Source organism: Anopheles bellator, chromosome 1 (assembly GCF_943735745.2).
Source record: "Anopheles bellator chromosome 1, idAnoBellAS_SP24_06.2, whole genome shotgun sequence".
In the NCBI taxonomy this organism is placed as follows: domain Eukaryota; kingdom Metazoa; phylum Arthropoda; class Insecta; order Diptera; family Culicidae; genus Anopheles; species Anopheles bellator.
Window position 1 is genome coordinate 52,363,796 of NC_071285.1, and position 25,417 is coordinate 52,389,212.

General features: G+C 47.9%; 1 protein-coding gene across 1 annotated transcript; it reads left to right on the top strand.

Annotated features, from left to right (window-relative positions):
• The first annotated feature begins 68 nt into the window (after positions 1 to 68).
• On the top strand, positions 69 to 6,431 carry LOC131206419 (patj homolog). The gene is made up of 3 exons (XM_058198964.1): positions 69 to 784; positions 850 to 2,434; positions 2,509 to 6,431. Exons 1-3 carry the CDS (start codon positions 221 to 223, stop codon positions 3,243 to 3,245), a joined length of 2,886 nt encoding a protein of 961 aa, XP_058054947.1. The 5' UTR covers positions 69 to 220; the 3' UTR covers positions 3,246 to 6,431.
• Positions 6,432 to 25,417: the final 18,986 nt, after the last annotated feature.

Sequence of the window (25,417 nt, forward strand, 5' to 3'; positions counted from 1 at the left end):
AATTAAGAAAGGAATTTTTCGCTGCTGATTCGTCACCGCGAGAAGTGGGTTGAATTGAAAAAGTGAGAGTGTACATTCGCTGGGAGGAACAATAGAAAGGCCACTACCCCGCACAGCGTGCCGTGCTTACGTTCTGCCTCGGTCTGTTTGATGCTTGAGCCTCGCGTTCCGGGTGTAGCGGTTGGTGTGGTGTAGCGTTCCGTTTGCTGGTGGCGGCTGCATGAATACGAACGCCAACATGCATCTCTCGAGCGATGTGTCGAACGCGCTGAAGCAGATCGAGCTAATCAAGCAGACGGTCGAGGAGATGGAGCCGAACAAGCTTCAGCTCAACGTTAGCGACGACCTGAAGCTGGTGATCGATCTGCTGCAGGATCCGGTGTTTCGGAACATTGTCCAAATCCAGGACTCACTGTCCGAACTGAACCACCAGATTACGCAGCATCCCTCGATTCTGCCGGGAGATTTCGACATCGCGAACAGTGGTGATCTGGTGTTGAACGTACCGCCCGGGACGGACCTCTTCGAGGCGGACTACCAGGACGAGCAACGCGTCCCATCGGCGCAGATATCGCCCGGAAGCCCCGCTCCGATCCCGATCGGCGGGGCTATGCCACCGAAGATGACACTCCTCGACCACAGTCAGCTGATGGTACAAGTGCCGCAGGGACCAGTGGTTGCCACCGTTCAGCATCCTCAAACACTGGATGCGCAGCAGCTGCTAAATGCGTCGTTAAAGCTCAACAACGACCCATCGCTGTTCGAGGTGCCTTCTATTGTACAGGTATATCGTCACATCGGGTGAGGATCACGAGGTTGATTGACCTTACTAACCAACTTCCCTTTTAGGACCTTCCCGAGAGTGAACATACCCACCCGGGTGCCCACCTTCAGGCGTTTGGTGATTCACCGAAATCTGTCCCGGAGCCGGTTGTCGCTGGTGGTGTCATTGGCCCGGCCGACTGGTCGCGCATCCTCGATATCGAGTTGGTGAACGACGGGACAGGGCTAGGCTTCGGTATAATCGGTGCCCGGACAACGGGCGTCACCGTGAAGACGATTCTAGCCGGTGGTGTAGCTGATCGTGATGGGCGGTTGAAAAGTGGCGACCAGATTCTGCAGATCGGTGACGTGAACTTGCACGAAATGGTGTCGGAGCAGGTGGCCTCGGTGTTGCGCCAATCTGGGACACACGTGCAGCTCGTTGTGGCTCGCCCCGTTGATCCGACCAGCGTTGCTCCAACAACACCGCTCGGTGGTGAATTTGACCATTCCGCGATCGTTCCAACGCTCCTGTTGGCGGATCCCCTCAAGCTGAAGCAGTATCTGGCCGATTCCGGCTTCGGTACCATCTACAGTGTGTACTCGATCGCTAATCTGCTCGACAAGGATGGCGTTTTGCCCTTCGACAAGGACAGTCCGATCGAATTTCCTGAGACGGAAGTTTTTACGGTCGAGCTGCGCAAGGATCAGAACGGGTTGGGCATTACGATCGCCGGATATGTGTGTGAGAAGGAAGAGCTATCGGGAATCTTTGTGAAAAGCGTGTCTCCCGGCAGTGCGGCTGATCTGAGTGGTAAAATTCAGGTGAACGATCGCATCATCGAGGTTGACGGGCAGTCACTGCACGGTTTCTCGAACCATCAAGCGGTGGACGTACTGAAGCAGAGCGGCCATGTGGTGTCGCTGTGTCTCGAGCGGTATCTCCGTGGTCCCAAGTACGATCAGCTGCAGCAAGCGATTGCAGCGAACGAGATGAAACCACCGACACCAGCCACACCACCTCCACCGTTGGGACCAACCGATCTTTCGAAGTACGGTAGCAACATTTTGGACATTTTGCCCCGCGGCATCGATAAACCGCAACCGCAGCAACGTACCGTGGAAACACTCAAGGGCGGAGTGGCTTACGATGGTGAAGAGTCGCTCAATGGTGGCGAGGATCCGCTAGAACTCAACGGCCCCGGTGGGCCTGTCGTAATGGGTCACAAGAAGCTGGCGCGCGCAAAAGACTCGATTGAAAATCAAGAGTATCGAGAGATGAAAATGAAGGAAGCGGCCCTCGATAGTGGCGAGCAAGGAAGCGAAGCATTGATGGAAACGAGCAACTTAGTGGCGATCAATAAGCATGGCAAGACGCGCAGCTCGTTGAAGGGACTGCCAGTTAGTGGTGTTGCAGTAACGGCGGAACAGGACGATGATGAGACGGCGTACATTGTCCACAAATGGACTAACATTCTTGGTCCCGAGGTGCAAATTATTGTGGCCAACATTCGCAAATTCGCTGCCTCGAGTGGATTAGGCATTTCGCTGGAGGGCACCGTAGACGTGGAAGGTGGCAAGGAGGTGCGTCCCCATCACTACATCCGTTCGATACTGCCCGAGGGACCTGTGGGACAGAATGGGTTGTTGCGCTCCGGAGATGAACTTCTGGGTGAGTAACGACGGCATAGAGTCTATCCGCGATCTGCTTTTCTAATGTTTTTTTTTGGGGCCCCCTTTTTGTAGAGGTGAATGGACAGCGATTGTTGGGAATGAATCACCTGAAGGTGGTGTCGATACTGAAGGAGTTGCCGCAGGATGTGTGTATGGTTTGTGCTCGTGGCGATCCGGATCTGTTGCGTTTCACCGAGGAGCAACTGATCAGCTCGCTGGAAGCGGATGCAGCAAAGCGGGCCCAGCATCAACTGCACGGCAGTCTAACACCGTCGGAACGGCTGGTTAAGGCTAAATCGGATGGCAGTCTGGCCACCACCAACGGTGGATCGAACGATGGATTTTCGAAGATCAAATCACGGAGCCTCGAACCACTCACGGGATTGGCAATGTGGAGCTCCGAGCCACAGATCATCGAGTTGATCAAGGGGGAGCGTGGGCTTGGCTTCTCCATCCTCGACTATCAGGATCCGCTCGATCCGAACGATACGTTGATCGTGATCCGTTCACTCGTTCCGGGTGGTGTCGCGCAGCTCGACGGTCGTCTCATTCCCGGTGATCGGTTGCTGTTCGTGAACGATACGGTGCTGGAAAATGCTTCTCTCGATCAGGCAGTCCAGGCGCTAAAGGGGGCCCCGAAGGGTGTAGTTCGCATTGGTGTAGCGAAACCGCTGCCCATGCAGGACTCTTCGCTTGTGGGACCGTTCGATGAGAAGACGCTCGCTGGGCCCGATGCTCCCACCAACGGTAGCTCCGTCGGCGGTAGCAAAATGTTATCGCTTGCGAAACCGGACATTATAATGGAATGAGGATGTTTAGTCATAAGCAGAAATGAATACGAACGCTTTTCGGAACTGTACTTCCGCCTGGACGCACTGCTAGAGCTGATCGACGGTGCGGCCAACGCCGAACGGTATGTCGTTTAGTTCATCCACCCCTTTTCCCCCGCTGCTTACAGCGAAAACACAGAAGAGGAAATTCAAACCCAAACCTAATCGATCGAACTCGATCGCCGTACGCTTCGCTCTTCCAATTGGTTACGAGATTCAGCTTGAAGTTTTACACCCTTTCTTTACAATTTGTTCTGTTGTGGCGACCATTCTCCTCCTTATCAGCATCTGCCCAACGGCAATCTGAATTCGGTATATCTTTTGATTATGTCTATGCTTTCTACACGTTCCATCCATTTCATCCGCTATGCTGCACAATTCATTTCATTCAAATAGTGTATTTCCAATTGTCAGTATTCTTCACGACAGCATTACTATTTTTAACGATAGACGACGTGCACAATGTCGCTACCATCCCATCTATCCCTAGGTTCTGAATGTACCATTAGGCGCTTAAACAAAACACACATTCTCAAACAACATGAGTACAACATTCTCAATGTACGTGCTGTACATACCTTCAACATTTCAAAAGCATTTCAAACACATCGTTGCACACACCTAAGGTGTCTTTGAAAATTGCATCGATGTTAATATGATACACAACCAAGAAAGAAGGAGAAACACAACACAGATGAGCAAAAAACTATCAAAGTGCAGTATAGTAGTACTATCATCCTGTTTATAATGTTTGCAACACGCAAAAGCACGTACTTTATCCGTCTTCTTTGTGATGCACTTAGCAATTGTTGCCCATTTGTCGCGGCTTGGGGTTGGCACTTGGGGTTTTTCTCGGCTTGTTTTGTGTCAAATGATATATGTTTTATTAAGATACTACTAAGTTTAAGATATTACCATTTTTGCCTTAGAATGATTTTATTTAGATAGCCAAATATTGTGCTTATTAGTCAATCTGTACGGAATGAATTTTGTTCTATTTCGGCATCCAGCCTTCTCTTGTCGAGTGATAGGTTACTTAATCGAAAGTCAATCAACGGCAGCCACTCAAGTGTTGGCCACTATAACCGAGCGCAACACATTCACATTCCCCAACTCTCTGTCATGCACCATCGGTTTAAATCGCACGATCACAAAGCAACATAAAATGGAACTTCCAATTATGGGCTGAGAAGAATGCACCTTCACTACTGAGGCACCTAATGTGGCAACATTCCGGCTGTATCGGCGTCTCACGAGCACCTCTATTTTCCGCATTTTTAATGTTTATTCTGCTTTGGCCGTCGTTCACTTCATTCCGGCAAACCCGGCTCGAGCCGTTCTACGGGAAGGAGCTCAAGGTAACGGTCGACAGGAAAACCTTGCCTCTTCATTATTACTGTCTCCAAATCCTGCACTGAGTTACCTGCTGTACTCCGCACCCCTTGCGCCTCTAGCCTAGCGCGCTCCCATTCGATATTTGCGGAGCTCGCGAAAATAGAGATTTTCTTTGCGCAACAAGACCCTTTCGGTTGGTTTCGTTTTCAACGATTTCTTAGTCTTCTTGAACTGCTGTACGAAACTGTTGAATTTACAGAACACACCACGAAACAAATCTTCTCGTTCGTTCTCGCGCGATCGTATTGCAAGCCAAACAAGAAAAGCAATGGTGGATTATTGATTTCTGACTTATGACGTTAATTGGACCAGGAAAAAGGAAAACAAAAGAATCAACAAGCGACAAAAAAGGCAAACGCTGAAGAAAACCTTAAATGTGACGAAATGGGAGTAACAAATTAGAAGCAAATAGGCAATAGTCAATAGCAAGAATCTCGATGTGCTTGGTAGAGATAGATATGAACAGAGCGGAAGAGAGAGAAAGAAAATGGAGAGAGGGAGATAGAGAGAGAGAGAGAGAGAGAGAGAGAGAGAGAGAGAGAGAGAGAGAGAGATGGGAAAGATCAAACGTAGATAATCCTATAGGAAACCGTAAACATCCGTTTCGTAGGTTATGAAACGAAAGACATTGATCATTTTCCGTTTTAGTCGCTCCATCAGATTTCTTCAGCATGCCCATTTCAACTGCGCTGAGAAACAGTTCGCTGTGTACGTCGGTGAAGCCGATAGCCGAATGGAAAAGGAATTTGATAGTGTTTCCCTACCGAGCTCGTTGAAGACGGTGAAGTGTGTAGATCCATCCATCAGGAGCACGTTGAAACAGAGTAGAAATGAATCCTTCGGTGTTTAGAGAATGTCTTAGAACTGTGCTGTGTGTTTAGAATCCGGAGGAACAATATCCACGTTCTCCAGAGTGCGCGTGTAGCGCGTCTCAAACAGAAAACGTCCTAGCGAGTCAGCGCTCAGCTGCCTAGATAGTGACTTAGCAAGTGACCATCTTTCGGACGGTCGAACGTGATCTTATTTTTATTGTAATCTTCTGTAATCAGTTGTTACTCGAAGGAATTATTGTATCGCTCCGAGCGTGACGCTATCTGTGCAGTCCACCAAGGTATTTCTTTGCGATTTCTTTCGATTGTGTCAATGGAAGGTGAATGGATACACAGTGGGCAAACATTGTTCGCATAGTATTTTTTGTACTAAAACGAATACTTCTGATTTAAAACTATCATTTTTCTTTGCCTATCACCCAAAATATCGAGCACTTCAACTGTTCCTTTTCCCATGTTCACATTCAGTGTGTAAGTCCCCAAACCTGGGCGTGTCTCCGCTAATCCATTTATTGCGTAATCAATAGTTGAAGCAAACATTCAGAGACACCCAAACAACACCAACGATGGTCGTATTGCGATCGTCGCACTTAATAATGACTAGCGAGAGAATTTGATAAAGTCGCTATGACTTTGTGACGCCACGAAACCCGCCAATGCCACGGGCTGGAAACGGTTCCACAACCCCTCCACACAGGGCCTACACAGGAAAACGAGTGCGAAATTGTTTAGAAACACGTTAGATATGTTGATGTTGGTAGATAAAGCTGAACAGAACAAAAGAAGGTACAGACGGAACGACGACGGAAGACGGCAGAGAAACGGACAAGATTTTGCCACTATTTATGACAGTAGATTAGAACATTCCATCACAATTGTACTTTACTTTGATCCGTTGAATATACACAAATATATATTTGTACTTTATACATATTATGGGTGTATCTATATCAAAATGAAGTTTAATAAATTTAATTGTATGATAATAGAACTGTTTTTCGTCTTCTAGAATTGGGTCTGTCCGTAGGGAACCGAAAAGGATCGAAGATTTCAAAAGGATGCCCTTATTTTGTAGCTCATTGAGCTGAAGAAGGAATTCCAGCTCTGCATGAAACTAGGTCAGGATCCGTTTTCGTATTGCAAAGGTGGTCAACAATCGAAATGTTTGGTTGCTGGCTGTGTGCGCCCAAGTGTCAGGTATGATTTGAAACGGGGACATTCCTGTGCCGTGATTATTTGTTGTATGGCGTGTCATGTGTCTATGTATCTGTTATTGGACATCTGACTGGCATTTCAGTTCTTTCAATTTCTTAAATTGTTGCAGGAAATTTGTGAACTGCACCAATGGTTCATCTCTGCGAAATACAATGATCTGTGCCACGGTTGTGGTCACTGTCCTTTTGTGACAACGACGTATGTTCGCCACGCGACCCTAGACAACCGGTCATCTGATAAGTGGATGGTGCGTTATCGTGGCACTGACTTACATTCCAACTCTCAGATCCGCATGATCCGCATATGAATCACGTCAGCAGGTACGGCACCAACAAACCAACTCCCGCGCGCCGGTCGTTTACTTCGGGCGGACATAAATCGTATTTCGCGTCCCGTGGCGTAAGGTGCGCGATTAGTGCGAAGATCTTGCGCTAGTGTCTTATCTACGTGTTACGTTCCGTGTTTACACCCGTACGACGAAGCCGGTGATGCTGGCTGGTGATCAGTGAAGCGAAGTAATTGGTCAAGTCTAGTAATTGGTTGGGGGATGTACAATGTTGCGTTCGCTGAGCTACGTTTGCGAGTGGTGGCCGGCTGCATCAGTTGCAAGTGGTTTGCGAGCAAGTTTTCTCCTGCGTTGTTGCGATATTCCCGTCCAGAAATTCTCGGTAAGTAAACATCTGCAACAACGTTTTTACACGGAAGCCGGCTAATCCGGCTCAAGATTTAGTACGAACTGCACAAACCCCGCAGGTGGTCTAAAGGGGGCCGTTGTTTTGGATTTTTCGCAGTGTTGCGAAATATTCACTACGAAAAGCAGACCCATCTTTCGCCTTTTTCCCGATAAATCAATGCCACGTGAATTTTGTGAGTTAGGTTTTAATCTATTTATCTTGAAAGGCTCTTTACGAGCTAGGTTTTGGCAAAGCTTTCAGTATTTTCTTCCATTGGCACTGAGTAGCATTTTAGGCCAATCGGGTTGATGTTTTTTGGTGAAAGTTAACATAAAATTTTCCTCAAAATAAGCACAATAGGCTGTTGGAGTTGTGATAATTTTGTGGCTATGAGTCCCTCTTTTCCTAAGTCCAAAACGGCGCACAGCCGAAATTGTCGCGGATGGTCATTCTTTCGGGGAGGGTGCATTCTTCGGGAACAGTATTCGGGAGAAACAATTTTAAGTGTCGTAGAAATGAGTTTTTTTGTCATAAAACGAGGTGCTCGACCGAAGCGAGAAGTGGTTATGAAATTACCGGAATTGAATCTGTGATCAGTGCGAGTGGGAAAATGTGTTTCTCCCCGTCGGGGTAGTAATTCAATATTTATTATTTCTTTATGATACCTCACCGAATGGCACACTTCCCGAGGAAGTGCGGGAGTTTGTAGTGCAATAAATAGTCACCGGCGACCCCACGGCGCTATTGACCGGTGGCAGCCAACGATAGCTCTTGTACGATGAGGGGAACCAGAAGAACACTGAATTATGAGGAGGGATCCAGCAGCAATAAAGATCTGGCGAGCCAAGGATGTGTGTGTCCCCTTGTGCTGATTGGTTATTGATGTGCAATTGGTTATTTTGTCGCACTGATATGGCGATGATAAACGGGAGCATTTTCCGAATCGAGAACTTACGCAGCAGCTGGGAGAAAATGGATCTCCGAAAGTAAGCGTTTGACCCGTCTTAACTCACTTTAAATGATTGGATTTCTGCTCGCGCTTCCTCGAGAGGACAAGCAACCCGACTCACTCGGCCGAAGCTCATGTTAACCCGATGGCTTCATATTTTCGCTGGATTAAAGATTTGATTTACTACAGCAGAGTACAGTTTTATGACAAATTTTGCGACGGGAACTTACAAACAGACACAGCACTTCGAATTTTATTCTACCGAGAACAAACGTTGCTCACCTGAATACCAGTACCATGACCCTAAAGCTACAAACATACCAACCCGATTGATTCGAACACCTGACCGAGTTCGGTTCACGGTGAACCCTTCCCGTGGATCCCTCACAAACCGAGGCAAAATATCGGTAACAGGATTTGGCGACAGACGAAAGGGTGCTAATGAGGTCACCGCTTATCGTCCCTAAGCATGAAAAATCGAACATGGCGCCAGGAAGTGCGCACGACTCGTTATAGGTTTGTTATGGAAACGCTTCGGCTTCGGATCCGATTTGTGCCATCGCCGCTCCAGGCGCCGGGCCAAGGGCCAGGGACGGTTGCCTGCGCAAAGCGTAATCACAATAATAGGAAATAGAAAAATAAGCCGATTTGCATCGCTTGTTGACGACGTGTCCATCGAAGGTCCCGTTTCCGGTGACCCCTCGGTGAGAGCCTCTAGCCACGTTCGGGTGGCCATGTCCACACCGTGCCCACGTGATCGAGTAGGAACGCCGTTGCCCGGTTTATTACGGGCACACAGTCTAGGATCCGAGAGAGAGAGAGAGAGAGAGAGAGAGAGAGAGAGAGAGAGAATGGGAAGCGGTGATTGCGCAATCCTGTGAAGGCACCCGAAAATTAGGCCAATAAAATTTATCATCCGCTCATCCACGTCCAGTAGCAATATGATGTGTGTTGCAGTACCGGAACCGGGCCCCGGAGCACCCTGCTGTGCCTATGTCCTGCCGCGATACGCACTTGGAGGCACACCGAGGATCATCTTTTGCCACTTTCTGCGGTATGCTTTGGCAGTATGCTTTCCGGGTGGTGTCCCTCACGACGACACAGCACCACCGTGTAGGCAATCAACTAAAGCCGATTTTTAACTTCGCCCTCGTCCTCGAGAACCATCCCTAACCATCGTGCCTCCTCGTTGCACGGGGTTGGATGGCCCGGGAAGGATGGGTTCTTCACGCAGCAGAGCGCGGTCACAAAAGATAAATAATATTCTTTACTGATTGCTACGGCCTAATCCGACAATATGAGATTGGAGTTAATAATTATCGCGCGGTAGCAGCAAGCGGGTTAAGGGGTTCTTCGCCCAGACGATGCGCGGCCCACAGGCCACAGCCCATATGGTGGTGATGGACAGAAGTTTTGAGGAAGGAATCAGAAGATGCCGTGCTGCCGAGGTGGCGAGATTTTCCCTTTCGATTGTGCCCTTAATTTTTCCGCTGGGAAATAGAAAGCGATGGTCAGGTTCGGGTTTCTCACACAGAAACGGTGAGTTATGCTGCTGTGGTGCAGTTGAGAAAATTTAATTACTTTACGACCGTCGCTTCCGCTGGGTGAGTAGTTAAATCGTTAATATTTGATCGTTTTATTTCAAAGATGATTGGAATATTTTACAATCTTTTACTTAGTAGCTCATTTAATCAGTTCCATGCTTGATAGATCTTTTCTTATACTATTTATATTATTTGTGGGTTTTGTATCGTATATTTTATGCTGGGGCATTTACTTTTTGAGCATAATTTATTTATTCTACTTCTGCTTCTTTGTTTACGCCACCATCTTGGTTGCCGCCAAAGTCGGCTCAACATTTGCAAACTTTTATTGCTATCACCGACGAAGAAGGGAAGCCCACAAAATGGCGGGCGGCCCAGAACACAATGTAATTAGACAACTTTCCATGTTCTCCACGTTAACCACGTCGTCTTCTGAGCCGCTCCCAGGACAAAAATACACTCATTTTGTCACCCAAAAGCGGCTCCACCGTTGGCGGCTCCAGCGATTGCTATCGGCACCAATTGCCAAAAATCCAAATCGTAGCAATCGGGGGCATCCATAAAAGTGGTTCCGTTTTCCACGCCGGCTATCCAACGCCTACCGTGCTCGAAGATCGAAAAGGTAATGACTTTATGGTTTGGAACAATTTTCAGTAACACCATCCCCGACCGGGCGATTCGATTGCGCGCGCGGTTGCCGCGGAAATTGCTCATTTCCGCAGCCTGCCAAGCAAATTTACCGAACCGAAAGAACTTCCACTTGGCCTGGAAGTGGCCCCTCGCCCTGGCGGGGTTTGGGTGCCGGTAAAACAATGAAACGGATAACGCGACCGCGGAAAATATGATGCCGCCTTTTTATTGTTGCCATAATCATGTAACCGTAATGAGTTCTTCCTTCTGTGGGCGCCTCCTGTTCCGGGGTGGTTGGGGTGGCGGAGCAAAAGTTGGGCCCACGTTTACCGACGCCGAGCTGACGACAGTGATTTCATTTCCCAGTTCGGCATCATTTGAGGAGTTGATTACAAATTAAATTTCCAACCCGGTTCGGTGGCGTCGTCGCCGCGATATGCTGACGATAGCGATCTCTCAATTTTCTTCCCTTTTCGCCGGCGACGAAGGGGCGCACGAACACGAGAGGGGCATTCTTCGGAAGCAGGTTCCCGGGAGAAACGCTGGAAGGATTTTCCCACTTTCCCACTCCCACCGAGGTGCGGTGTTTTTGGCGCCACAAAATGTCGCGTTTCCGCCGCATTGAGTTTTCCAAGGATTTTCCGTGGCGTGTCGGTATTTTGCATATTTTTTTCCGTCCCGACACACCTAATTGAGCACGGCAAACATCGGCACGGAGCTCGGGCAAAACAAATCAATTATCATATCTAAACGGGGTTCGTATCGTGAACAGAAAACTTGCGGAAGATTTAATAAAAACACAATTTTCGCACCCCGGAACCAAGGTACGTGGGCCGCTTTGGGCAAGTGGTTGTTTTTTCCAATTCGGACAAACGATCATCATAATAATATTCATCATCGAAACCTTGATCTTGAATGTTAGAACGTATTATCGTTTAACGGAGGCTCTATTATCATTTAACAGCGACGTTTGCAATTTCCGTCCAGCTACTAGTTATTAAATTGTTTCGTTCGCACGGATAAAGCTTTCACTGGGTGAAAAATGATCGCCTTTTTCACGATGGTCATAAGTCGAGCAGTTCGGTTTGAAGAATTTTCAACACTTAATGACTCGTCCCGTTGATTTAGCAACTCTCCGCAGCTGACGGTGAAGCTTCCGGCCACCTTCCGAAATGTGACGGCCATTTGTAAAACCGTGCCAGCCGCGGAACAATGGACCACAGGCTCCCGCGGCATGAATTAACTGGCACCCAGATAAGGACCAGTTGATAAAGGAGCAGTCATTTGTACGGGCGCAGAAATTAGCATAATAAATTACGCGACGTGCGACGACGTATGCACGGCCACCAACGCGGGGCGAGCGTGCCACCGAGTGGGAACGACTTTCAAGGATCAAATTGGGCGATTCCTTGCCGCGCTTAAATCCCTGTCCCCCTCGGTGGCTTCAAAGTGATTTTTGAGCAAGCATAAAACGGTTCCACTTAAGGCCCATTCTGGTTTGTTTGAAGCCTGCAAGGTGTTGGTCCCTGGGTACTTTTTTCTTATTTGGCCTACGAATAGGTCCTTGTTCCCGCTCCAAAAGACGGCACCACAGAGTCCAACTTAGCGGTGGGAATTTTCACGAACCATTTTTCGCTCGACAGGATCCGAGGAACGACTTCACAAACGAGGAAAGAACCTTTGCCGGTGGCTGATGATGATTGTTATCGGCGCCCTGGCAGGCTCATGATTTACGGCACGGGTTTTATCAATTTTTGAAACACCTCCGAGAAGATGTTGTGGTTGGTGTTGTGGGGTGTCCCGCAACGGAGAGCCGTAAAGTGAAATAAAAATCAACGGACGGTATTGCTCTGTTTCCGGTGGATTACGATCAAATTATGCTAATGAGCCACGGTAGTTACGCGAATTGGGTTCCGGGGTTTTCGAAGGAACTATTAGGACGCCGAGCGCGAGTGCCACGCGTATCAATCACAAAGCCAGAGCACGGTCCTTATCGTGCCGACGCTAGGCGAATGCTCATTCAACCAGTACCACTGTAAATACATACTTCTGAGGCGGCCATAAAGAAGGTAGCAAACTCCTTCGTACGTACCATCCTAGAAAGTAAACCATTAAAGACCACCATTTTCATCCACCTTGCCGAGCCACCGGAGAGTCGGTTGCCAGCAACTCACCTCTCGTGCCGAAAGTCACGCCGAAAGAGTTACCGGCATTGGTTCTGCGCCACGGCTGGTGGGTTGGAAAGTATTATTTCGATATTTCACGGCGTTAAACAATGGTGCACGAACGAGTTAAGTCAGCCGTAAGGTGGCCGATAACGCCGCCCGTCGGGAGTATAAATCTGCACCGTACCGCAACACTTTTCTGATTGAATTTTCGGCCCATTCCAGGTCTGGTGGACCAACGCTTGCGATGCTCATCCCTTAACCCATTAATGCGACAATGGTTATGATTTGCTAAATATTGTGAAGAAATCCATTGCGCGTTGGCTCCTAAAAAGCATCGAAAGCTGGTTCTGAATAAATTTATCGGGATTTAGATTTAAGAAGAAACGTTGCCTTCAAGTTGCTCGTAGCAAGTTGTGGCGCTCTTTTAATGTTTATGTTCAAATGTTTGTTCAAAATTTAAGACAAAATATCATAAATTTACTACACGAAGTTCGTTGTAGGTCAAAAGTTTTCGCTTACTTACAAAGCCCTCTAAGGGTTAGCGCCAATATCGGTGCCGCTTGTGGTGTGACTTCTTTCGCACATGAAAGGAAAATTCGGAGACGTCCAAAAGGACAGTGGTCGTGTCCTTGCGAAGCCCAGATATCGATTGTTGGGTTAATGCCCGTAGCTGTTGGACCCACCCAGCCGGTGCCATTTTCACCGATGCCGGTACGCTATCTTGCCATTTCCGGGCCATTCGTTGGGGCGCCAAAATCGTACCATTCGCTGGGTTCGAATTTTGGGCACACTTCGTCAAAGCGAATGTTTGCCATTTTCTGCGTTAGATGCGTGTTTAAGCTTTTCGGACCGACATCTTAAACCCGAAGGGCTGAAGTTGTGTGATAAATGGTTCCACACAGGACCCATTTTGTAAGATATGTTATTGTTAGCGAGCGGGCAGTCAATACTTTGAAGCAGCCTCTTGGTAGCGAAATTTGCGTAAAGCACACTCTGAGGGAGTCGAAACATATTTCCTTGTCACGGCGCAGGCCGCAACCGGGATGCGAGTTTCGCGCGCGCTCTTTTAAATATGCTGCCAACCACACTTTACGATTGTTGCAATCATATAAAACCAATTAACATGATCCGGTGCGGGCCGGAAGCGAACCGTGAATCCCACCGGGACGATCACATTGGTGACGTCCGCTGAGATGAGATGACCCGAAATGTGCCATCGGCAAATCGGGGAAGGAAAAAAATATGCTGCCTTCCGGCACCGCAACGGGCTACCCTCGCAAGTGCCGCGTCATCTAGAAAGCCAGGGCAGGGTGTGTCCGCCAGGGGTTCGCTATTTGCTGGTTGCAAATGCGACAGGAGCGTAATGAAATGTGACAGATGATGGCAGCACACCTACCTATGCTTTGCAGGGGGAACCCGCGTGCATCACCCTTCGAGCGGTGGCCGCACTTCATCAGGAATGACTTCATCGTTCCGTCGGTGGTCCTCGGGATGCGACCGGAGCGGGATGGGATAGGTTAGCCAGGGTAGGGACAATGAAGAGGTAGTCTTTCCACTTGCCCGGTGGGCCTGGCCCCGCTGTTAGTGACGCTCGCTCTCTTCGTAACAAGTGTTCAAACATACACTCCTTCCGGCAATCAGTTCCCCGACGGGCATCGTGCAGGGAAAAGTGCTTAGAACGAAAATCGTTCCCTAAAAAAAGGATCATTGTTTTTTTTTGAGAAAGAACTTAAAAAGTGGAATTGAAAAATAGAAAGACAAAAGCGATACATAAAAAAGCTCAATAAAGCTGGTTCGAAATCATTGAAAAACAAACATGCAGCTATAGGAAAACCGGATAAGTTTTAAGATAATTAGATGAAATGAAACAATAGACACAAGTTTGGAAATATTCTGTTGTTGTGTGCGTTGTTCCGATTCCGAAAAGAGGCTAAAATATTGTAACTTTGAAAAACTATTCTCCAAAAAAACATAACAAAACATGAAAAGACGCCCAAATTTCACCAATCGCACCAAGAACTGCTGCAATGGAACTTCCCGGAACTGCTCAAACCGGGACCAGTTTCTCTCTTTCCCCGGAGGATCCGTGCCCCGCGGGGTCGGTGAATCACCTCGAACCGGTCCGTGCTGATGAAGAGATCCTTTTAATGTAGAGCCGCGGTTTTGGCACCATATGCCACCCTTAAAAGCTGTAATAACAGTAATCATCGTAGCCGGGACCTCGGGAGATGCTGCACCGCGCCACCGCGCGAGTCCATTACAACGCCATAAAAATGCAACTCAAAATCAACTTCCCGACACAGAGTGAGTGAGCGAGCAAGCGAGATAATTGTCCGCCCGGGTCCTAACCCGAGGCGATTGCCGGTGCCGCGGCGGTTTATCCGATTGCGTTCCGAAGAAGGAGGGGAGACGAGCGAGAGCGTAAACCAACCCCTGCGGGTGGACCCGGAGCGGCTGAGGACGATTCTTCCCGACGCACATATGTCAGCATATTTCTACGCGCGCGCTACCTATTGTTTGCCCAAAATGAGATGCTGTTTGCTGCTGCTGCTGGCCGTCCCGACCTTCCGGCGAGTGCCTCGCGCCCACGAAGGATAATCGCCAACAATGTGCTAAACACCATCACCACCACGCGACGACCCCGCGGGACGGAAGGACGCAAAAGGATCCGAACATGTTGTCGGTTTCAAATGTGTGTTAGCCCCTGTCTGTGTCTGTGTTTGTCCCACTTCTGCTCTGGCCCTATACGGTCCCGGCAGGGTGCTGCAGCGTGCAAGGTGCGGCAGGCAGCGAGCCAGCAAGCGGAGCATAAAAATGCTAACATAATGTCGGGCTCGCGAAGCTGCGGTCGCTGGCCGGCCAGGCCACGAACGGGTGGGTGCGGGACAATATGCAAACACTCTGCAATTTGTGCCAATTTATTTGCAGGACCGTTATCTAGTTCCAAATACTAAACACGGGTTGTGTGTTTAACATGATTCAGGGAAATTTCAATCAGGAGGTCCCTTGTGGGGTCGCGAAAAGTAATTGAACGATCTATTGATCGATCATCACAGTTCAGATGACATGTGTGTTCTACTGATTCGATCGTTTGAAAATATAAAATTAAATCCAGTGCAATGCGAACATTTTAGTGAGGACAGGCGCTGCGAATCTAAATAATTCCTATATTATGCGCAACGGCCATGTTGAGCGGCCAAAACTAAAGGGCGATTTATTCCAGAATGCATATGCACAAATGGGGATTCAAATGGGTCTCCTGTTGGTGGTGGGACTCCTGATGGCCCTTCCAGTTGTCCAGTGTCTCTTTTTTAGTGTCAGCCAAACACAAACTGGAGCAGCCAGCTTGACACACGGGGCTTGATCATTATGCACATAAATTGTGTGCAACATCTCGTGTGTCCTGCGTTTTTCCCAACAGTTTCATATTGTTTCCCTGCGCTACGGTAGTCTGCATGCACATAATGAGCCTTCCCCCAGCCAGCAGGACCTCAAACTGGCAGCGGTGGGCAATATGCAAAGAGCGAGTCCTTTGCAGCGAAAGCCAGAGAACGACTGAGTAACAGGAAAAAAAACAATGCGGAACTGAAAGCACAAACCTATGCGCAACGCAAAACAATATGCTGCAAAGCGCAGGACGGTGCTGCTGCTGCAACTTGCCACTGGCCCATTTATTTATGGGGCACTTGTTTTGATATTTAAATGGCCATGTTTTGTCTGGAGCAAAAGTTGCCGGTTGAAACAGCTTTTCTTGCCGGCCAAGAAAAATATGCTCTGCCCGGACCCGAGGCCTGGGCTTTCTTAAGGACGAGATGAAAATTGAATTGAAAAGTTGGTCCTGCCAACTGCAACTGTGTGTTTGCGTGGACTGCTGCAGCAAGGCTTCCATCTCGACGGCACCGGACTACAAATGGGACTACCGCCAGACATGTAAATATGGCAGGAGCGGAACTGGGACATAAGAATCGGAAGGATTCCGTTGCCCCTCCCGCCAAAGCTTCGGAGGCGGTCATCCTGGCGTTATGATCGATATCTAGCCAAAGGCTAGTGTCGTCCGATGCTGCCAGAAAGGACTCATGCAGATTCGCCCTCACAGAAAACGATAAAGTTTCTGTGTGCTGGAGTTCCGTTGTTTGTTAGATTTTATATTGAGCTGCATTGTGGAACTCGTAGCTTTCGCTTTATAGTTTAGATATAAAAATTACAGTTGGGCATTATCGCACATATTTTAATTTATAGTTTTTTTTAAATTTAGAGATCCTGATGATAATAAGCTCATTTAAGTCCAACAATCAAACTGGAAAGTGGCCAACCATTGAACAACTCTGATTTCCTGATCCAAAATCCACAGACTTGAGCCCCTAGTGTCTTGGCACCATAAGCACCGGCATTTGATCTCTTTACACGCTTGAATCGCTGGCCGGTGCCGTGCATCACGCTAACTCTTCCCAATGCTGCCGGTAAAGGAAAATCTAGGAGCGAACAAAAAAGCTACAAACATCTCGTTGCCAGCCCACCCAAAAAATAAGGCCGAAAACATAAATAAAAAGCGAACGCAAATGCGGGCCAACAAATAGCGCCACACAATATTCTCAATTTTCATAAACCGTCATAAAAAATAATAACACCCGCGCGCTACGGACGCGGCTGGCCGGGTGGTGAGTGTTATGATTTCTCTCGTCTGTTTCTTGCCCGTTCCCCTTCGGCCGGTATCGGCATCCGTACATCTGCATCTTGCCCACGGGAAGACGTCTCAGCGCAAAAAAGGGGAGAGAAATAAACTAAAAACCACCGAACGCAAACCCACCCACCGGGGGGCGCTGTGGGCGAAAGCTTATGCAAGTCGTGTGGGGGGGCTTGAGTTTTTTGTATGTGCGTATCTGCGACCCACCGAAACCCGGCCATGTGCTACCCACCCGGCGGTCCGGGTCCTTTGTCTGGGTGAGAGAAAAATATGAAACATGACATAAAACAGCCTCCGCCCTCGTAATGTTGCGCGGGCGGCCAGGGCCACAGGGGGTGGTGTTTGCGCTAATATTTTCCACCAACTTATGCTTCGCGATATGGCGCTGCTGTTCGGCCCGCGACGCGCGAGGCTGTGGCTGTGTGAGCGTGCAAATATGGACGTGTTAAATTGTATGGCGCACCGAGAGTCCTTCCACCCGCTCCCGGCCGGTCCCGGGCCAAGGTTTCGCTCGGTTGGTGTTCTTTTTTTGTACCGCTGACGCGGCGGAAGCGGAGAGCCAAAGCGCGCATTGGCTAGCCGGAGCCAGAGCGCCCCAACGTTGGTGGTGTTGGTTGCCATGCGCCCTTCGCTGCCCGTCAGGACGTCCCCAGGACATCGAACCACGGTGGCTCCGCCCATTTGGTGCTGTGCGGGAAAAAAGGGCAGCAGTTCTTCGGTGGTAAATAAGGGCGCCAAAGGGCGTCATCGATGATGGTGGCCACGTGTGTGCGATCCGGGACCGAGTGGCCCAGAATCATATTGTTATTTACATAACTTGTGGCCAATGTGGCTCCCTTTTTTGCTGCCGCCATCACCCACATTCTGATACACCCTCGTGGGGCATCGTGGGGAGAAGGACGTGCGATCGAGTTTTGGAAGACGAAATCGAACGGTCGGGGTGTGTGTCTGTGGACGGAAAGTGACTATTAGCATAAAAATCGAAAAACCATGCCTCGGCCCGACGGTCAGTATGTTTCGGGATGCCATGGAGGCCAGCGAGAGGGACAACGTCTTTCGCCTGCGGTCAGTAATTGGTAGTCATCGGAAAGCATCGTTCCCGTTGATGAGGTTTTTGATGAGGCTTTTGGTTGGATAAAATGTTTCATCGCGTTAAAAAGGGCACATCGAACCACAGAGACCAGTGTTTTGTTTTCGGTTCAATAAAGTTATGAGATAAAATTTACAACTTCTACTAATAATTTCAAAATAGTTGTCTACAATAAAAATGCATAGATTTTGCATAGATCAAACTGTTGTTTATTGCTCTAAAATTAGTAATTACATCTGTTACATTGAAGAACCTGTTGGATTACAATTTTTGTATCATGTTACAATGGTGGCACAAGTTTTAATCGTTTGAACATTCTATTTCAGCCAGATTGTCGAATTTCTATGTTTATTTAAGTTTACGTTAGCGTTTTGTTCTGTTTTCGATTGTTTTATCCTATTCCATTCCATACCATTGTTTCCATCCTATTGGGCAACGATAACCCTTTGCTACTTTGCTTGGTAAAGACATTATAAATAACGCATTTTTATAAATTAAAACTCATTTATTAAATTTATTCATGTTCTTTGTTCTTCTTTAAACTACTTCTACAGAGTGTTTTAGTTTTAATATGTATGTTTTTCCATTGGATCTTGATCAATAACATTTAACCTGCTAAACGCAATGGAAAACTTTTTTACTGAATCTTTATCGGAAAATGTTCGTAACAGAAAAGCAAGACAAAAAACCGTTGAATAGTTGAAGGCACTGCTTTAGCGGCTCAGATACGGCGCACAAGCGTGTTGTACGCCGGCACCGGTCAGTTCGGTCAGATTTGTGTATTTTTTCCATGCAAATTTAGCTGCCAACTCAGCACAAACCGTCTCAAGCTTAGGAAAAGTTTCATAAATCTGGTACCAGTTCCGGCCCGGAACTGGACCTCCTATCTCTCTCGCTCGCTCGTTCGGGGTACGGCCCGAAGTTCCAGCGCAACGCATTCACCGGCCCTGACAGTAATCCTCATTCAAATATTAATCTGAAGGCATGTCCTTTTGACCTTATCCTTCCGATATCTGCTGCGGCACAATACTGCAGAAGGCAGCCAGGTTCGGTGCCATACGATGCTCGATTTATGATGCCGCCGCTCGGCGTTTGGTGGGTTTCTCCCGGGAACGGGGGAGCTAATAAATCACATTCCCATGAAAACCGTTCGCCCGTTGGATGCTGGAGATAGAAAACCTGCCCACCGAGAGCCGGACTCCGTTCCTCGCCACAATATGCACGTGGAGCGAAAGGAAATTCGTGAGAGAGACATCCTGCTCCACGCGGCCCGGGACAATGGGACCTGGCGAGCGATGCGCTCCGTGTTGAGTGGGGCGGCCATTGTTGTCGGGTGCGCCCATCCGCCGCGGCTGCGGTCCATTATCGTTGTCGTTGGAATAAATTTGTAGGAAAATTAAATGAAAACAGTTTTCACTTTAGCGGCCCGTCCCGGATGTCCCGTGCGGGAAGCGATCCTTCCTTCGCGTGAAGCGGTACGGCCCACACATACGAGCCGTCCCGGAAAATGTATCCAAAATTTCACTCCCCGATTTCGCTGGAGGCTGGCGGCCATTGTTACAGCGGTCGTGGTGGTCCCCACCAAAAACTGTCGGCCACGGTCGAAATGGGGCTTATTTAAATACACCAATGTAAAGCAATCCGAATCCGCTGCACTTCCGTGCCGGTCCGAACAGAAGTTGCCGGTGACATCCGGTATGTGGAGGCCAGAGAACGACAATGTTGGGGAACAATGGCGCTGTGTGAATGCTCACTGGAGCCCTGTTAACTAACCATCGGAGTACCTTTCGTTGATGGTCAAATGAGGCGGTTGCCATTCCATTCCATTTAGATCGTTACATTTATTGCTTCATGTGAAAGAGACAATTGAATTGTTTTAAAATAGCTGCTTTTTGTTCGAGTTATTATTTGTTTGTTCGATTTATGATTTAAAATAGTTTTTATTTCTTGCTGCATCCCCTTTTCAATTTTGCAAAATAAAATCCTCCGTGTCATATCTTTGCTGATTGGTGGATTTACCCTGTAGTTAATCAATCCTCATTAAAGTGACTTCACTTTACCCACATCATGCGAAGGTTTTTGCTCTTCTGCTCTCGGCAATCATAACATCTTAAAAAATCTCCCTCGGATTGAAACTTTCATTCAAATGTTTAACTCTCTCTATATTTTTTGTAGCCTTTTTACTCAACCCGAATTTTGTGTCCTTGAGCAGCATAACTTTTTGTACGAACTTCGCATCACTTCCACCGGGGCCGGATGTTTAACCGCAATTTTATTCCAGCACCGTCGGTTACGGTGAAGGTTTTTGCTCATGTTTTATAAAGTCTTTTTTCCTAATTTTCTCCCAACTTACATCCAAACGTTTGGCGAAGGGCAGCATTATTCATGGCCCCTTGTTGGCCGTCGTTTGACAATGTGTGGCGTACGGAGGAAAAAAAAGGGAAGAAGGACGAATTGTAATTGTTTCGTTTCGAGATTTCTCACAAGTCACCGGCACGTCGGTTCAGTTTATGCACCCACGGCCCTGCAAGCGTAATCAAATTAGCATAAATAATGACCGAACATATTAATGCCTTTCGTCGTCGGCGGTGCCGGCTCCGGTCCAAGACACGATGACACCGTCACTGACTCCTTTATCCCAGCGCGGCGCGGAAGTGTGCTCATCATTGATACTAATGCCACCGTAAACGTCCGGAGATGCGCCGAAGAGCCTGGGCTATGGTCAAAGGTTTTACGAGCAGCAAATCGAATCACCACCATCGGCATCGGGCGGAAGTGTCGGTTTATAATCTACCGTAAATTGACGGCACGTGACCGAGCGGGGTCGCATCGCGAGAAGGGTCGGGCGGCGAAGGACACACGTGCACGGCCGCTGCGAGGCCGGAAGTACCAGATTGAGTAATTTACGATGGCGGCGGCCTTCCACGCGCGACGGGTGTGAATTGATGTCTCAATACATAAACCTTGAACGCACAACAGAGACAAACAAGCCGCCGGGCCAGGATGGAACCCTGGAATGCACGCAGTGCGGTCGGGAGCACGGGTTGGGTCGCTTGACACCTTTGGCCGTAATGTGGCTTATGTTGGGCTGCCTGTTTGTGTTGTTGCGGCACGCGGGCCGGCCGCCGGGCGGCGGCTTGTCAGCGGGCGGCACCGGGACTGCGGTTCGGCTGATAAACAGATTAGCTGTTTTTATTGTAATTCAATCAGTACATCAACACGCACACACGCGCGAGCGCTCTCAGTGGACGATAATCGATTGGTATCCAACCAACCACAACAACAACAACAACAACGGCGAGGAGAAAAGAGAAACATTCATTACAACTCGCCTCGCAATACTCTGACAAATGGGGGATGCTGTGAGTTGATCCGATATCCGATACGCGCCATTTGCTCGAAGTGGGTGGACTTGGGCGGATTGACGGGCGGTGTCGTAATCGATCGATGTTGAAGCGTTTTTTCAAGCGTTTCTGTTGGTTTCGTTTGTCTTGCTCATTACGATCTTCAATATTGGCATGCGCGAAAAACAATACATTTGTTACTGTAGTAAACCATTTAATAACAGTTTGATATTGGTTTCATAGTCCAGTTAGACAAGCTAATTCAAATTGATTGATTTTTTCCTAAAATGTTGCATTCCAAAAATGATTCATTTGAATGTCTATCGATAAAGCGTGACGGTAACTAGGCATGATCCTTATCGTCTTTAATTAAAGTTTATCCTAATTTCGAAATGCAATCTACTGGCACTGTCGGTGAGCTAGTCCTGCGACCAATAAGTTGTTGTTGGCATTGATTGAGTAATCGAGATCCGATGTGCTTGTATTGACATGGGAAATATTTCGGTCTCGTGGGACACTTTTCTCGTTACGAGTTCGCCAATTGGAATGGTGTCTAATTGTTTTTTTGTCGTGGTTCACGTTCCTCGAGCAGCCTCGCTTGCAACACGGGTTCAGTCTGGCAGGTTTTTGGAAAAAGTTACTTCCTTCCTCCCATCTCTCACACGGACTGCGATTTTGCTTCGGTTCCGAGTAGGTGGTACTCCCATTAGGGCAAGAATGATGATGTAGATGGTCGGGAAATTATGTTTCGATTTGTTTCGCTCCCCTGTTCGGTGCACCCTTTCCTACCAAGGCCAAGCACCGGGAAATAGTTTGTGGCCCAAACGGCTACGGAGTCTCTGGTCACTTGTCCGGCGTATCCGAGAGGTGGACAAGTCAATCGAAAAGACATTAATCAAACTGTCGCCCGAAGCTCAGCAGCCCGAGAGCCAGAAGAGGGCCAACAGGATTGAAGGAGAAGGAATTGAAGTTGGTGCAGAAGTATGCGCGTCCAGAATACTAAGCACCCAGCGCCTTAACGCTCAAGAGCTGTCGGGGGTTGATGGCTTAAGAAAAATCTTCCTCAAACGCCGGTGGCCACCATCTGCGATGGCATTGATCCAAGCGAACTCTTTTCGATTGAGTTCCAACTGTGTTCGTAGCCTTTTTTTTCTTTTTTTTTACACGTTCACGTAATAAATGCAACCATTTTATAAAGAAAATACTCTCCCAATGGGCGGCAACCTCTCGAAGTAACGTTTCCGCGTCTTCTTGCCAAAAACCGTAACGTAAGAACACTAATCAAATTCCGCTAATGAAAATCAGCATCCCGACACGATGCAATCGCTACATTACTCATCGTTTGGCTGTCGATTCGCTATTGATTGCTCGTAAATAATGCTCCCGCAGGAGCAGCTCGTTCGGCGGAACAGGAAACTCGTAATGATCCATTACCGCCGTCGCCGCGAATCCGTGGTCTAGACGGTTCGGTGCAGCGGAAGCGCCGTTTCTGATTGGCAAAAGTATTGCATTATGAAATCGAACCGCGCCAATCTCGGAAAATGCGTCCAACGGAGCGCCGTGGAGGGAACGCCGAGAACAACTAATCACATAACAAACTTTAATCGACCAAAGCCGGCAACTTTGGTCCCGAGCCGGATGTGTTCGAATGGTTGAATGTGATGTGCAAGGCGAGTAGGAAACTTTTCTTGCGTTGGGTTTGTGGCTCCAGTTTTCGGCAATAAGTTCGGTTTCATCGCCCAAAACTTTTGGTGTTGCGGAAATCTCCAAAAGTTGATCGTAGGGGTTCCTTTTTCTGGTGTCCGTTGCACGATAAAAACCACGGAACTTGATTATGCATTGAATAATTCGATTTTCTTACCATTCGCGACACTCACCAAATCTTGCCCGAAGGGGCCCGAAACTTGGGCCCCGAAGAAAAACTATTTTCCATAACGAAATGTAGCATGTCGGATCGGAGCAGCGTGGCGTTCGGTCGGCTTCTTTGGCCAATGTTGCAGAGCATATGAGCAGATAAGGGGCAGGTCATTTGCGTTGCTTCTGCGCCCGGCTGGCCGGAATGGCGCTGGACACCCAAACCGAAGGGCCCGCCGTCCGCAAAAAGACACAAAAGTAGTTATTGCAGCGGCAGATTCGAGCATATCGTAAAATTTATTACCTTATTGCTCGAATTTGTGCGTCGCACCATAAAAAAGAAGTATGCAAATAAAACCGTTAAATTACGTTTCAATGGCGAGCCCGGCGCGAAAGAAAGTGACGGCGGCGGCCAGTGTTTTGCGTCCGTTTGAATCGGTATCCTGGCCTGGTATCCTTCGCGATGTGCCTGGCCAGTGTACTCCGCGAAAGTTATGAGTTTTTCCCGTTGGCCACCCACCCGAGTGGTGGCGGCTCTTGTTACGGGTTGTTGGTTGTGTCGAAGAGCAAATTCATCCCCGCGGACCATTAAAGGTGACAGGCGCTGACTTGCCGTCGTTTGATCCCATAATTTTGTTTCAAATTTATTTGCACCAAACGAGGGACGAGATGTAATAAAATTGAAACTTACAACAGCATGCAAATTATGAGTAGGAGAAGTGTTCGAAAGGTGCATCAACAGCACAAACGATTTTGGATTTTTTAAATGTTCGTTGACAAATCTTTTTTTTTTCATCCTTCAGTTCAATTCATTTATTATGAAATGGGCAAACTGATAAAAGATTCACTTAGCAAAAGGTAACGAAATTGCTTATTATTGTTATCTTTAATCGAAGAATTGTTTACAAGAACGAAACTGAGTTCTGAAAATGGCACGCCGCAGCCAATACGTAAAAGTTGTACAAAATAACAAAAATATCCTAAGCATTGAATATTTTGTAAATACGAAGACGATGGAAGTTTTTGTCTTAACGAACTCCAAACCTGCCGGAAGCTATCTCCGCAAACCGTCATTATACGTTTATAGGATTAGCTACAATAAATATTAATGCCCTTCCCATTTTAATCTTTTAACATCACGGTAATTAACAAAAGAGTTTCAAAGGTTTCCACAAACAGTTTGCTTTGGGAGAAATAAGCTTTCGATTCCTGGTTCTTTGATTCCAGTTACCCTTTATGCTGGAAAGTAAAAGTAAAAGACAAAAGGATTATCTGAAAGACAGCATAACACTGAGTACCGATGGCTTGTTCAAAGTAAAACAATCAAAACGGTCCACTTTACTGGTGAACGCTTAGAAACTAATTCACTTTCCACTCGATGTAACGTCGTGTCGCAGCAACGCCGACCGACACAAATCAAGGTGCTGCCGAGGCCGGCTGGAACAAAAGCATATTTCATGTATTTATTAAATAATTCACGTAAGTAGCGCGTAATCCCGTCGTTCAATAAATTAAAAGCTTTAATTTAATTTATCGAGCCCGTCGCCCGTTACGGGAAGCGCCCGGTGCGATGTAATTGAAATAGGCGTGGAAGTTCTCGGCAAAACTCGTGTCTCCACCGGCCTGAACTGGACCGGCTGGACCGAGGGAGCCATTGCCACAGGTTTTCCGCCTCGTCCAGCACTCCGGCACGGGCAAGTGAGCACATTCGCACAGCACATGATTTAATTTGTTAATTAGAAAAGCAAACATATCATCCGAGCATCCGAGGTCG